The sequence below is a fragment of the Pongo abelii genome, chromosome 11 (assembly GCF_028885655.2).
Source record: "Pongo abelii isolate AG06213 chromosome 11, NHGRI_mPonAbe1-v2.0_pri, whole genome shotgun sequence".
In the NCBI taxonomy this organism is placed as follows: domain Eukaryota; kingdom Metazoa; phylum Chordata; class Mammalia; order Primates; family Hominidae; genus Pongo; species Pongo abelii.
This window is the reverse complement of record NC_071996.2, coordinates 46,496,002-46,512,292: the sequence shown is the minus strand read 5'-3', so window position 1 is coordinate 46,512,292 and position 16,291 is coordinate 46,496,002. Positions and strand designations below refer to the sequence as shown.

The window sequence follows — 16,291 nt, the reverse complement described above, 5'->3', positions numbered from 1 at the left end:
CCATGCAAGAAATTGTGTATGAGTGGTAACATAGCCCAAACTGGTATCTGTGTTAAATTGTATATACTATCTCATTATGTCATAAATAGCTTCAGGAGAGGAGAGGGGCCTACTGAAAAGATTTCATGGGGCAAGAGTGAGATGACCTAGCCCATGAAGAATCATTACTAAAATGTATGGGCAGTGGCTGGAATATTGAATGCTTGCCTTCTGTTACTCATTTCACTTCCCTTCTGTACCATTTGAGATATAAAAGTGTGCATCTTGATGGAAATGGTCACACTACTACTGCCCTTAGGTATATTTCAGCTTTTCTTTTTACATATTAAGTAAACAGGGTAAAAGGCAAACAACTGATTTATTTAAACTGAGCAGAAAAGAATAAAATCTTTAATCTCAAATTTCATTGTGTTTAACTGTTTTGGATTCTTTAAACATATATGACTTGAAATGTAGATACAACATGTATTGGAAACAATAGAAACATGTGTACAGGTCCTATTCCCAAATACATGGAATGGTGTTAATGTGCTTGCAGCATAGAGCCGTTTTGGTTAGACGATTATAGTAGCAGCTTACTTGTACTTTTGGTGAAATGGTAAGCTAATGATGTAGCTGTTAATTTGAATTTAGCAGACATTTTAAATATAGGTTTCTCTTACAGAGACAAAAGTTGCAATTTAAAGCTCTTTGGTGGTCTAAAAACAGCTTAATTCTGTAGTAGCATGGTAATAAGTACTAATCCAGCTTATACAGTGATTGTAGTATGTCATGTTTGTGAAAGATTGCTCAACTGCTTTCTCTGGGTTTTATGTTAATTTAAAAATATTAAACATAAAACCTTATAACATCTTCATGCTGAGATAAACTGTTCAATTTAACTTGTGCTCAAGCAGCAGCTGTCAGGAATTATCTTGTTCCTAGTGGTTTTTGCTATCACCTTGTGTCGTTTCCTGCTAGAGACACACTGTGGGATGATAAAGTGCACCTTGTTAGGATTTATTGCTTAAATAATACCTGAGGCAAGATGAGCATTGGTAGCCCAGGGATTAGCTGCTGATCAAGTGATGTCATTCATTGTATTATTATCAACTTTTAAAAATTGATAGTAGGGAGCAGAGTAAAAATTGCCTATGGATCACCTGCATTCCTTTTGTGGGCATATTCATTACTTCTTTTTGGGTGTTGTTGAGCTAAATATTTGAGAAATTGCTTATTGACCACTTTACCATTTTACGAGCAAGAAAAGCAAAGAGAAATGATGGAGATAATTTCCACTATTTAAAACCAGTGAGGGCTATTTCAAGATTAGTTATACAAATACAGTGAATTTTCTTTTAATGATTAAACAAACTGAAAGAAGTGTTGGCATGGGCAGTCTCAAATGGGGAATATTATGAAAATTATTGTTGTTTTTCATATGAATATATTGCCTTCTTTTATTTGGGAGGTTTTCTTTGGAAGGCTCAACTTTCAGGTTGGATTCTTTGGTTATGGATAAGCTGGTGGGTAGGGGGACATGTGGTAGAAATAGAGTGAAGGGCTCCTATTGGTTAAACATAAGCTATAGATGGTCCACCCTGAGGATAATCCTCATGTAGAAATTAACAGTTGGAATATGGCTAGAAATATGGATATGATGGGTTTATTGTTTATGGAATATAGAATTTTTTTCTTCTACTTACTGCCATTTAATGCCTGTTACTTCAAATGTATAGTTTTATAAATGTATAACTTACCCAAAATTTGCAGTAGGACAATGCCTTGCTCCATGAAATCTTTTTAATAGACTCTCCCCCTCCCCTGAATCTATGAATTACTACACACCTGTTCACATAGATTAATCAATTGTTAATGTGTTTGCACATTTTTTATTTTTCTCTCTCTGTATATATATTAATATTTATTATTAGTAGTAGCATTTTGGCTGAACTATTTAATAATTTATTGCAGACATCATGGCATTTCACATCTAAATAATTTGACATGAATCTCCTAACAAGAAGAATATTCTCCTACATAACTGCAATAAAATTATTGTATTTAAGAAATTAAAGATTGACAAAAACTTGCAGTCTTATATTTAGCCCATATTCAAATTTTTCCTATTGTCCTAATAATGTCCTTAATAGGTGTTCTTTTCCCTTCCAGTATCCGATGAAGGATCATATACTGGATTTTGTTTTGAGTCTTTATTTCCTTTAATCGAGATTTTTTTTCTTTTATGACATGACATTTTTGGAGATCCAGCGAATTATTTTTGCAGAATATTTGTCTGGTTATTCCTTACCAAATTCAGATTAGGCATTTTTGGCAGGAATACTATACTGATGATTTGTATCTTTCTCAATGTATCACATTTGGAAATACATAATATCACTTTGTCCCATTATTGGTCATAGTAAGTTTGATCACTTGGTTAAATTGGTTTCTACCAGATTTCCCCATCATAAAAGGTATATTTTTTGTAATTAATAACTCATATGAAGGCTACTTTTAATGCATTTTTCTGCCTTGTGTGTGAAAAACATTATGCTTGCCCAAGTGATAATGGTTAAGAATGGGCGTCATTGCTTGCAATAGTATGTATGGCCAGGGAAGGGCATAGTAAGAAAGAATAGGAGAGGAGGATTACGCAATAACTAGACCTACAAGTTGCCATGTATTCCCTTTTAAGGAAAATATTGTTTGAAATTAATATTTTGTTGTTTCCTCTGCTAAAGATCAGATTTTTCGGTAAACAAATATCTTCATGTTTCAGAATTTTCAATGTAAGTTTTAGAGAGGCTTATATGTGGTAGTGGTGTGGGGAATATGTTTGGACAAAATGGGGCATTGTTTGGTCATAATTTTTTTTTATTTGGGTATAGACAGACAGGTTTAAAAAATAAGTGCATCTCCTTGGTAAGATTTTTTTTTTTTTTACCTTAAAGAGATAAATTATAACATTAATATAGCAATGTAGGTTTGAAGAGGGATTGCTGGCTTTTGGTCTTGTGTGCCTCTTTTAGCCTGTGAAGAAGACACTTGAATTCCTACTTGTGATATATGCACTTATTGAGTAATCATTCTTCTTATGTGAAAGGCTAGTGCGGCAGATCATATAAACACCTGAAGTTAGCCATTTGGCTTGTCAGCAAGGGAGGATTTATAATAGTTGTAATCATGGTAATAACAAGGATGATATTTTGTATTTATTAAGTACGGAAAAAAGCACTTGCAATATAAGTGTTCCGCAACCAATTCATATCTGTGGTGTAATGAAAAGCAGTTTGAGCTCTTAGAAGACCAGCAGTCTCTCTGCTTTGCAACTTTCTACCAGTGTGATCCTAGAAAAACCCTTAACCTTCTTGAACCTGATTTTTTAGAATGGGAATTAAAGCCATAAAGGTCAAATGATGTTACATTATGTTATAAAGGTGGCATTCTATCAAAATTGTGCCATCTAAATGTCCTCAGCTGCTCAAGTCCTGTACTTTGTCCCTCTTTTGTGTCCGTATGTAATAGGCACCTTATTAGGGAAACATTTCCAGGTTGTCCCAGACAATTAGTATTGCTTTCTGTTTGTTTCTCTAATGTTTTGTGTATGTCTCTATTACAGGCAGCATTTATCCTGCTGAGCTGTCTTGTTCATCTTTTCTGTTCTTCCTGGTTAGACCCTGGCACATAGTAGGCATTTAGTAAATGTATGTGGAATTAGAGAGTAAATTGACACTTTTTTCATTTATAAACATGGATAGGCAAGCTTTCAGTTTCCCTTTTTCCCTTAAAGATAAGGAATCAGCCTTTCATAAAATTTTTATATTTGTGCTTTATTAAGGGATTTTACAGATGATGCATCTGGTACCATTAGCAGTCCAGTAATGGAGAAGAAAAGATGTTTTTAAAAATACAGGTATTGTAAGATACTTTACAAGTGAGGGGAGGGTAAGAAAACATGCCAAGAGAAAAAGACCATACTAGATAAGTCTATTGCATAAATCAAAAGAGTTTATGTCATAACATGAACATGTGCCATTCCTGCTCATACATTGAATTTCAGTAGTTGGTTGCATAAAGAAGGAAAGTGTAATGAAACTGGCAAGCAAAGTATACCCCAGTCAGCCTTATCTTTGTTCCATTTGTCCTTCAGATAGAGCTTTTCTTGCCTTTTTCAATAAAATCCATCCGGGTTTTTTTTTTTTTTTTTTTTTTTTTTTTTAACATTACTCAGTAACTGCACTGAGAAGACCAGTGAGATATTCAGGGACTTTATAGTTCTAAGCAGCTGCTTTTTAAGAGATCAAAAGTTAGAATGCTGCTACATGGTATTAAGCCTCAACTATTGATGTGTCCCTATAGGGGATGTGTTTTTCTTGGGGTGGGAAGAGGAAAGAGGAGAGAAGAGCAAAGCATGATCCCTTCAAACATACTTGGGACAGTAAACCCCAATTTTCTTGTTTCCTAGGACCCTCTTTGCAAGTTCAGTGCTTAACCTGACCGAACTGGCTGCCCTTCGGCCTGACCTTGGGAAACTGAAAAAGATTCTGTATTTTCACGAGAACCAGTTGATATATCCTGTCAAGAAATGTCAGGAGAGGGATTTCCAGTATGGATACAACCAAATTCTTTCATGGTAGGTATGGATTGTATCATTATATTTGGCCCTTTGCTACCTTTTTCTTTGTAGGTGGTTACATTTTAAATCTGGAGACCTACTACTGCACATCTTTTTTTTAAAACACCATAAGGTAGGTGCAAATATTTAAACAATTTTTCCTTCTGCAGTATATGTAAGAATCACAACTAATCATTTTATAAAAATACATATATATATAACAATCTGATTATATGTTGAGCTAATTATCTATTTTTCACAACATTCAAAATAGAATTAAAAGGTTGGCAGGGACCTTCACCCCTTGATTTCATGATCTATTGCTTAAGGCATTTAGAAAGTGCAGTTAGTTAACTCTTACTTATTAATCACGATCACTGTATTCAGCTAAAATCAAAATAGGGTTTTACAGAGAAATAAAAATTAAAGCATAATAGAGCAACTTGGGGTTTTGTCTCCCCCGCCTTTTTTTTTTTTTTTTTATTGTAAGACAGAGAAGACTATGGACAATGAATCTTTAGGTAGTGTTTTCTTTTTTCCCTCGTTGAGTCTTCTGAAATGGCACAGCCTTAAAATACCATGACATTTTAAAGGTGATGGTCCTTCTCTATTGTTACTTCGACAAAGTGTATCTCCTGAAGCTTAGTTAATGAAAGAAGTTAATAACAATTCTGAAATGGCTTTGCTATTGGATCCTATTCACATAACTGCAACAGTCAAATAGAATCTGTTTGTCAGTGATTTTGTACATTTTATTCATCTTTATTAACAGCTATTAGCAACTGGGTTTGATGATGTGTTTAAACAGACCCCCAATTCTTGCAAGAATGTTTCATAGTTTAGTTGACACAGAAAAACGGCTATATAGTAATAATTCTGTGTTGTGTGCATTTTGTGAATGTTTTCCTACAATCATTTTTACAAGCTGCTTCAATTGTGAAGTAGCAGTGCTATCAAAATAGAGTGGAATTGCTTCACGTCAAATGTCTCATAAAAAAAGCAGCCGTTTTAAAATTTCATAATAAAATTAAAATACTTTATATTGAAACAGAGAAGGAAAATATGTTTTAAAAATGAAAATAAAATCATTTTGTGCTTTATCAATATTGAAAACATTTGTAATATTCTTTTGATTTCTTGAATTAGCATCATTCTTTTCCTCAGATAGTGTGTTTATTACCCCTGAGAAATCACTGGGAAAAAAACTAAGTCTATTTTTCCCTTTACGGGTGGCTTTAAAGTTAATGGAAGTTACATCCACTCATATCAGGGAGGAAATGTACCAAAAAGGATATTTCTGTAAACTATCTTGGATCTTTAATTTAGCATAGACTGGATTTTTAAGAATGTAAGTCGTTGGGTCACATGCTGTTTGAGGGAAGCTATCTAAAAACAATTTAGCTCTCGATTCCTCCTCACTTTCATAAAACGTTGTTTTTGCTCATAGGGAATGAGACTATAAAAGTTTTGTACATGGTTTTTCAGCATTGCTTTTCTCAAGAGGGTAAACTTATAGACAAGCTTGGAGAGAGAGAAGTGGACTTCATCATCAGTTGGCTTCTTAATGGGAAAAAAATGGTTTACAGTTGTCCAGAGGAAAAATAAGAGTGTCAAAAGGCAGTCCTGTTCAGATTCTCTTTGAAAAGTATGGCTCCTGCCTCCTCAAATGTTTCTTTAGTTTTCTTGCTGACTTCTGCTTTTTTGGCACTGTCAGATTTCTTTCTTGACTGTGTGGCAGTTAAGGACTTTAAAGATGACTGACATAAGCACTCACCTTAAACAGTGATTTCACTAACCCTCTGACTTATGAACACATGTCACAACTATATATTATGACCTGTAGGTCGCTATTACAATATGTGACATATGGTGAAAACAAGACTAGCTGTAAAACATCCTTAAACTTTTGGTATATTATTATATTGGCTTCCTTATTGCTTAGTGTTGTGTCAGCCCTTCTGTGACATTCCTTTGTATTATTCGTGTTGTAATCACCCGCACCCCTCAAATTTGCACTTGGTAGCAACTAATAAACAATACTTGTATGGAAAATCAGTTTTTTTCAAGGGATGCATGGAAGTAGCAGGCCAACACTCTTTTTGTTCATTTTTTATTCTGCTGTATATTAACATAATAGTAAATTTGGCTGTTTCAGCAAATATGACTTAATCTAAACTGACGATTGGCTATGGCATTCCCATTCTATATGCTCTACTTATTCTGTGGTGTTCTGCAGTCCTGTGGACATAACATGTCTTCTTTCCAGTAGTATTGATCTATCATTTTTAGGGTGGAATAAAACCAATTGCTTTGTCCCTTTAATCTTGTATACAGACGTTCCTCAACTTACGATAGGATTACAGCCTGGTAAACCCATTATTGTGAGTTGAGAATATTATAAGTTGAAATTCATTTAATACAACTAACCTATCGAACATCATAGTTTAGCCTAACCTACCTTCAACATATTCAGAATACTTACATTAGCCTACAGTTGGGCAAAATCATCTGGCAGCACAGGCCACTTTAGAGTATTGGTTGTTTACCCTTGTGATCATGTGGTTGACTGAGATTTGTGCCTCACTGCTGCTGCCTAGCATCGTGAGAGAATATTGTGCACATACCATTAGCCCAGGAAAAGATCAAAATTCAGTATTTTAAGTATGGTTTCAATTGAATATATATTACATTTTCACCATTGTGAAATTTAAAAAATCTTAAGTTTGAACCATTGTTGTTGCGGACTGGTATTACTACATTTATTTTGTTGAATTCGAAGGTCCATGGTGTTGCAGTGCTTTATAATTTATATGTACCTTTACGGAATCAGTTAGGACCTAGTGATCTGGATTTCTGGATGCATTTCTACCAATTTCTTCTATTTCTGTGGCTAGCCCAATATAATATAATATGATAGTGAAACAAGTTATTTTGGGATACCATAATCCTTTCTGTGTAGTCCCAGAACTTTTAAAAACTTAACACAGTTTCTTGAAGTAAAGGCTAAAGCAAGAAGTAGACTTTAACCAAATAGTGCCGAAGGTATCGTGCCTTAGTATGAAAGTAGTTTTATCTGAATTAGTCTCCTTGAAGTTAGTGAGAAGTGTGACAGATGCTCTGTTCTCAGTAGTATGGTGTAAAATGATGCACATCACTGACAGAAATTCAACATGGGTAGCTGGGCCACGAAGAAAAAGGAATTGCTGTACATAGTGTTGTTGATAATATAGAAAGTTCCTGGCATTGTGGAAAAATATGCTTTGGTTTGGAGTCTCATGCGATCCCATTAAATCATTCTGTTTCCCTGTTGCCTTTCCAGTCTGATGCCACCAATCAGCTCCCTGTGATATAACACTAATGAAACTAACTTAGCTCTTAGAGACATTTTGGTAGATACTGGTATGAAGTGAAGAGTTCTTTGCAAACCTAAGGTGTGGTATAAACTCTGATTAATCCATAGAGGTCTTAGGTTGATAAAAATTACTCTGAGTGAGTCTGGGCTCATCATTTGCATTTGTCTTTCACCTTTGCAGCCTGGTGGCTGATGTGGTTGTATTCAACTCGGTTTTTAATATGGAATCATTTCTCACTTCCATTGGAAAATTTATGAAGCTGATTCCTGATCACAGACCCAAGGATCTGGAAAGCATCATCAGACCCAAGTGCCAAGTTATTTACTTTCCCATCAGGTTTCCTGATGTGAGCAGGTCAGTATGTTTGACTCTGTTCTCAATATTGTGTCATAAATTATTCCTCAAATGTATAGAAATTGATGTTCTTCATGCCAGTTTTAACTTTTCAGCATAAGTATGGTTAGTTAGAGAATTAAGTTCTATCTCACCGTGCTGTGATTTACAAAGATTTTAAATCATCATGTGTCTAACCCATCACTCAATAGTTAGTTCAGATATTGAGTCCTTCCTTTCTTTTCTTTTCTTTATTTGTTTGCCAAAGCAGCCTGGTGTTTTGTTTCTTTCTTTTTTTTTTTTGTTACAGAAGTCATTGTCAAGCATATTTCTCAACCTTTGCATTCAGCTTATGCCCACTGATTTATATATATGATAATAACTGGTCTAGATAGGTCAATGTTAAGTCTCACTGCTTGGATTAGTTCATTTCCCATGCTATTTTCTTTTATTTTTTCTTTATTTTTAATTATTTATATTATCTTAATAAAGAGTTAAGTCTTCTATATTGGTTTACAAATGTACCTAATTGCCATTTCTGTTTCTTAGTTACTAAGGACATCTTTTTAATTACCCTTGTTGCTGGGCCCACCTTGAATTAGCAATGGATGATGTGGCTCAAAGGGAACATTCTGGAATTCCTTTTCACTTTTGATTAAACCTAGCAAAACTGTTTTTACTACCACTAGGAATATTTCTCCCTTGTGAACAGAAAGTTTACTTCAGTGGGACTCACACTAGCAGGAGACGCTGCTGTTTTTTACTGACTGCTTTCTTAAAAGAGTTCAGGAACAGCTGTTTCTTCCTCATCCCTGAAATGAAGGCAGGAAATGATTTAATATCCATACATGCTATGCAAGAGGTCAGCATTAACTTCTATGTTCTACACTTACTGAGTTCACCCATATTTTGCTGTAGAAACGGTAGTCCTCATCTGCACTCCTATTGCTGATTTATTTGAGTGTCTTATTTGTTAATATTTCATCGAAGAAAAATCTGCCCCATACAAAATCAAGTTAGTGAATCATAAAATTTAAGTTAGACCATCTTGCCCAATCTTTATATAAAGTGCAGAAAACAGAGGCTCAGAGAAGTAGAGACTGGCTTGTATTCACCTTGTCATTGTCACAGACTGGATTAACATTTAGGCCTCATGACTTCTGATTTCAATTTCTACTTACCATTCAAGCATCCTATCATTACAGGTCATTTGTCAAAAACAGTTAATGATTTATTTGCCGTTTTGAAAACTATAAAGCTAAGTGGAGCCACGATCACAAGCAATTTTCAGAATATATATATAATTATGTATATTGTCTGTGTATTTGTAGACATAGTTTTCTTATGTGTGATGAGAGAACTTCAGCTTTTGAAAAATGTGATAGTTATACTTTGCCTGTGATTAACTAGAACAGTTATATATCCGAATTTTTCAAAATATGAACCTTATATTTTGACTTAAGTTTTTTTAATATCACGTATAGGCAAAATGTATATCTCTAAGTGAGTAGGTGGTTATAGCTCATCTTAATTATTACTGCTGTAGAATTCTAAATAGATGTTTTAAAATTCATTTACATCCGATGTGTTTCTGCAACATCATATGTTTAATGTACCTGTGGCAGTTGAATAGTTTATTAATTTGGATGATATTACCACAAAGGAATCTAGCTAAATAGAAAAAGGTTAAGAAATATTGTGGCCAAGATAACATTCATAAGCAAGGTCTTAGCCTAGAGTGTTATTTGAATTATTTTCAAATGGTAATTTGCTTTATGCAGCCCAAACTCATATAGTGTAAGTAAGTGATTATTTGCATGAATGACAATCATTCTAACGCCTGCAGTTTCAAAACCGTATTATTTTGTTGAGATGTTGAAAAGTATTTAGTAATTCCAAAGGCAAAATAACCAAGGTGATTAAAAAATATTTTTGAATGCTTGTATCTTTCTCCCAATCCAAATATTATTTGGTCATGGGAAAAATGAATTTAACTAAAAACAAAGCAGAAGATACAGTTAAATTATTAATCATTGTGCTATATAATATAATGGATATTAATTAGGGAGGGGAGAAAAGCCATATTTCCAACAAAATAAATGAAGATTTTTAGAGTTTCTATCTGTTAAAACTCAGAGCATGTCTGTCACCTCAGCAGTTTTCGCTAATATTGGACTCATGGCACCTACTGCTACCTCTTGCCTTCCTCACTCATCTCCTGCCTCACTCGCAATGACCAGATAAATAGTAGCAAGAGAGTGTATTCCCTTGAAAACATTTCATTATATGTATTGAATATTTTGGCATGGGAAAGCTCTTAGATGCCGTAGTCACGTATACATGTATTTGAGTTTTGAGCACCACTTACTAGCTCTGTGATCTGTACCTGTGGAATGACCTTGCACTTAGGTTTGTTAATGGTTGTGATTAAACCATCTCATAGGGATGATGCAGTGATTAAATGAAATAATGTATACCACGTACCTAGGATAGTGCTTAGCATACAGTAGACCCACAACAAAAGGTTATTTTATCTTATTACCCGACCCGCTCCCGTTAATTTATAACCTAGCATATTTATTGGCATCTAAATATAGAGGACTATCTTCCCTCTGCCTCCCACAGTCCTATAATTGACACATGAAAATAGAGAACTACTCTCCTAAAAGCTGAATCTAATATAAATAAGGAGATTGGTTTTATTTGCTTTATCACCTTGAATCAAACAATCCTTTGGCCTTATCAGACCCTGCCTTCCATTGATTGAGCCAACTTAATTTCACTCTTGTCCTATTTTCTCTTTCTTTGTCCAGCTTAACTTTCTTATTCCATCATTATGTTTACTCTCTTACATATCCTCTCAAATCATTTACACCTTTTGTTTCATATTTGATTGGCAAAAACCCTCATCTGTTTAAATCTATTTGTTCATATACTGTCTTCCTATAATCATGGACTAAACATAACTGAAGAAAAGCATGTCATACTTATTAGCATGTTCTAAATGTATGACTCCTAAGATTCAGATGGGCCCTTTGACTACCTGGCAAGCATTTCCCTTCTTCTAGATAATTAATTATGCCTTCTTTTTTTTAGAACACTCCAATACCAAATCTTCTATCTTCATTCTCAGCTGATGACTGAGGAAATAGAAGCAATCAGAAGACAACTTTTATTTATTGATACTACCAGGTCCACCCAATTATGTGCTTCTTCTGGGTGCATATTCTCCATCTTCTCACCTGTTACTGGGGATGAACAACCTCGCTTCTGTGTAAGGCCCCATCTCCACTTCTTTTCCAGACTCATCCATCCCACATGATGATGTTAGGACTATTGTCCTAACAATTTTTTCTGGTCTATTCTGCATCATCAATTTTCCTTTCTTCTGAATTATTCCTATTTTTCTTTTATCTGAATTATTTCTATTAATATAAAAACATTATTATTTCTTATATCTTAAAATTTTTTTTCTCCTTATTCCACTTCCCCCTTCTACTACCTCATTTCTCTCCTTCTCTTAGTAGCAAAACCTTAAAAGAGTTGTTTATACTTGTTCCTTCTAAGTTCCTTCCTCCTGTTCTGAGTTAAAACTATTCCACTGAAATTGTCTTAGTCAGGGTCACCACTGCCTCTAAATCCTGTGGTCAGTTCGTAGTCCTCATCTTATTTATCATAGCAGCAGCATTTGACACACCATGACACATTCTTCAGTTGTCTTAGGACACATAGTCCCCTGATTTTCACACAGACTGCTGCTTCTCAGGCTCCTTTGCTGGGTTCCTCATCGTCATCCTGACCTTTTAACATTGGAGCCACTTTGGCATTCTTGACACTTAAGGGGTTGGTGGAGGAAGAGCCCAAGATTGAAGTGAGAAGAAAAAGTAAGAGTCAGGAGGTCAACACTGAGATAATTATCCTGTGGAACAAAGGGGAGAGAGTTCTAAGGAGATAATCATTAGTGAATTCACAGCAGTGAGGTTAAGTAAAGTGATGACTAAAAAGCGTCCTTGAATTTGACCATTAAAGGGTCAGTGGCATCCATCCTGCATTCTATTAAGTCACAAAAAAGTTTCATGTGTATTCTCATAGCCAAAGAAACTTAGGATTCAGGTCTGGATGAGATCTCTCTCTGTCTGTCTCTGACACACACATACACACACACACACACACACACACACTCTCTCTCTCTCTCTCTCTCTCCTCTTCTTATTTTATGGATGAAGGCACCAAGGCCCAGAGAAGTTATATGTCTTCTGGCAATCACACAGCTAGATATAGGCAGAGCAGGAACTAGAACTTGTATCTCAAAATCTTCATCCAGTGTTCAGCCCACCACTTATTGTAAATGCAATTTCGAAAGTCTTGATTATCTGATTTTTCAGCTGACAGCAGATTAGCAGCATCAAATTGGGGGTGTGATAAAGGCAGTCTCACTGACAGCAGTAAAAAGTGACAGCTGACTGACAGCTTGACAACAAGGGAGGAGAGAGAGAAACCATTTTGAAAAAAATATATGGGAAGTTAAAAAAAAAAGAAACATAGCAGCCTGGAGCCATTCTATGGCAGGGCAGGCAACTCTGCACATCAAATAACCCCTGCAGACATTTCTCCATGATTGTACAGCTTGTACATCAAAAGGATGACTGTGATTTATTAAGAAAGATTAAATGGTAACCAGTAAGTTTCATTTTAAGAAGGTAGGAAAATTCATAATCCACTTTTGGCAGAAATTATAAATGACAGCAAATGGAATTAAACATTATACCTTACTTTAAGATGTGCATGAGCTGTGTTCCCCTGAAGGAAGACAATAAACATCTAAAGCCTTTCTTGTACAGTTGTAATATCCTTCAGTTTTCAGTGACCAGGAGACATGTTATTAAGCTATCTTTTTAAAATATCCCTGATTACAGCTTTGCCATTGACCAAATTTCCCTTTTCTGCTGGATTGCAGACACTGGCTCCTTCCATACTGAAGGCTTCCAGGCCTGCAAGATGATTGGTGGTCAACAAAGCAGATTTTGCAATGTTAATACCAGAAGATAAATATGATCCTGAGACTTGGTGAGATGAGAATTACTACTGGAATATATTGCAAAAGACTATTTTGTGTTAAAGGATATAGATTAGATTGAAAAGTCAAGCAATTTTGCAGTGTGTTTCAAGAAGACAAATTTCCCGTGGAACTCCATGGTGCTGAGTATGTGATGGAGAGGTAGAGAAAAAAGGGAGTAATCTTGCCACCTACTAAACTAGATGCTAAAGGAAGCCAATATTTTCATACTTTAGGTCATGTAATTGTCATAAAGGCAAGGCCTAGCAGAAGTAGGTAAATTTTAAATAAATATCCAGACATTTCTGCAAGTCTCAGTCTTATGAAATCCAAACATCTGAAGAATTACATCTTCCTTTCTCCTTTCCTTTCCTTTCTCTTTTCTCTTTTCTCCTTTCTCCTTCCTCCTTCCTCCTTTCCTTTCTCCTTTCTCCTTTCCTGTCTTTTTCTTTCTTCTCCTTTCCTTTCCTTTTCCTTTTCCTTTTGCTTTTGCTTTTCCTTTTCCTTTTCTCTGTTCCCTCCCCTCTGCTTCCCTCCCTCCCCTCTTTCGACAGGGTCTCTCTCTGTCTCCCAGGCTGGAGTGCAATGATGTGATCATGACCCATTTCATCCTTGACCTCCTGGGCTCAAGTGACCCTCCCATCTTACCCTACTGATAGCTGGGACTGCAGGTGGGTATCTCCACATCCAGCTGATTTTTTTATTTTTTGTAGAGATGGCGTTTCACCATGTTGCCCAGGCTGGTCTCCAACTCCTGGGCTCAAGCAATCTGCCCAGCTTGACCTCCCAAAGTGCTGAGTTTACAACCGTGAACCACCTTGCCTGGCCTCACATCTTGCTTTCTGACAGTGTCATCTTTAGATGGTAGAACTAGCCATAACAACTAACCCTTATTGATTATTACTCTATGCTCTGCATTGTACTAAATGCATTTATCATATATATCTTATCATTTCATATCTTTACAACTCTGAAAGACATTTCCTGTTGAAGAAACTCAGGCATAGAAAATATAAGTAACTTTTTGCCAGTGATCACACATATAGATAGTAAAAGTATACCTAGAAACAAGATACTTTTTAATACTGTTTTAGAACCCGAACTCTTAACAATTTTGCTGTAACTACCTGTCTCACAAAGAGAAACTCTGGTCTCTAGTACTTGACTTTGACCGGTAAAGAACAAATGATTTATAAAAATGAACTGACGGAAAATTTGAATGAAAGTGAGTATGTCATGGTAACATCATAAGAAAAAGCGCTCAAGGCTTTTGAAAGCATATTTTTAAAAGGTTGAAGTTCTGAAAAAGATGATACATCAACAGGAATGAGAAATTTTAAGAAAGAATTTTGATAGAAAAAATGAAAATGGTCCTAAAGAAGCAGAATAGGAGGAATACTTCAAAGAAACAGCTGTGGGCTCAGGCTGTGATTTCATGTGTAAGAAAACATCTTTTTTTTTTATTTTATTTTTGAAGTTTTGTCTCATTTATACAAATTCTCTTGCCTCACAACTTAGCTTATAGCATGAAACATGTCTTACAGGGCAGTGCCCAGCCCATCACATTAGATGTTAAGGATGGAGCAGGCTGCATCTGCGCAGCATCCAACTTCTTCCATCTGTCCCCCTACAAGATTCTCTACTGAAGGAGTATCCATGATTTTCATGTCACTAGATTATCTTCACTTCCAACAAATTGGATCATATAAGAATGTGTTATAGACTTACAGCAAATTACAAAGTAGCATTTCTTATCCTTGAAAAAGATCATCTCCTCCCAAGGAATCCCATGAGGGAGTCATGAATAGAGTATATCAAAGTGGGTATCATCTTCTTCAAATCATATTCAGCTGGATTAAAGGTGAAGAGAGACAAATGCTCAGGCTGTCAGGCTGATATTTGTATGTATTTATCAATTGTCTGCTTTCTCTGTCCCATTATGGAAAAAGTTAAATTTTTTTTCATTATGGTTGCACATAATTAATATAAAAAGATCAAATGTTTATGTTTCCTGTGGAGACCTTAAAAAAACACCCACTTGTTTATTTTTTAATGAGGAGATGAATGGATGCTATATCCTTAGGAGTTTAAGTTTAGATTTTGAGTAAATTAAAGCAAATGTACTTTAGATTCAGAAATATATACTTATCTGGGTTTCAGATCCAACTTAGTTGTCACAGAGTAGTATATCCAATATCAGCCTTGGTATGATCATTACAACAGAATTTCATATATTTTCACGATCATTTCATTGTCTGTTCCTATTTCCCACCACATTTGATTGTCAGAGTTGCCACAGAGTAAACAACAGTGGGTTTTTCCTGTGAATTTCCTCAATTTGTAGTAGACATCCCTGGAATAGGGATTATATAAAGAGCATTTCTGCTTTCCTACTTCCTACATTTTTGACATTGAAGGAAAGAGGGAAAAAGGATGTTGGTCATTTGGGGTAATCTCATTTATCAAAACCTTACAAATTTATCTGCACATTTCTCTTCATCATTTCTATGTAGCTGAAATGAGAACCCAAAACAGAGGTTTGTGGACTTTGCCTAACTAATTTAGAAACAAAAATAGGGAATTTTAAAAACAGTGTGAAAACTTTAAATGAAAACTCCCAGGCTGTGCAAACAAAGGCGAGGCGCCTAAGGGCTTTTTGAAGAATTCTTATTAAAGAAAACACTATTTTACATTGCAAAGCAGATGTGTCAGAAAACAACAGCAGATTTGTAATTCGAGAATTTGTGGATTGATAGGACAGAAGGCAGCCCCCGTGGCTCCCCACGGAAAACTTTTTGTTTTCTGCCATCAAGAGTTCTGCTTTTAGGGAAGTTGCCAGAAAACACCTCAATCTTCTTACCACATGTGGTCATATTTCTCAGATATTTTGAGACAGTATTAATGTTGGACATATTAGTAAAACTGCTGCCTTTGCTCTATGAAATAATGAAA

At 35.3% G+C, this 16,291-nt stretch overlaps 2 protein-coding genes across 3 annotated transcripts in view; both read left to right on the top strand.

Moving 5' to 3' along the window:
• GTDC1 (glycosyltransferase like domain containing 1) overlaps nt 1-16,291 on the top strand; it is a gene marked incomplete at its 5' end in the record, with an annotated part of 284,050 nt that overhangs the window by 85,434 nt on the left and 182,325 nt on the right. Inside the window, 4 exon segments of the mRNA NM_001133298.1 lie at nt 4,448-4,615; nt 8,131-8,304; nt 11,380-11,557; nt 13,241-13,350. Of these exon segments, the coding sequence (NP_001126770.1) occupies nt 4,448-4,615; nt 8,131-8,304; nt 11,380-11,557; nt 13,241-13,285 (565 nt within the window). The 3' untranslated portion in view covers nt 13,286-13,350.
• Nucleotides 8,168-16,291, top strand: part of LOC134759345 (glycosyltransferase-like domain-containing protein 1) — a 190,449-nt gene continuing 182,325 nt past the window's right edge. The window contains exon 1 of one of the 2 annotated variants that reach the window (XM_063712772.1): nt 8,168-8,304. The gene's annotated coding sequence lies outside the window, so the exon portion shown is untranslated. The remainder of the gene's footprint in view (nt 8,305-16,291) is intronic. The other variant, XM_063712771.1, reaches the window with a different exon arrangement.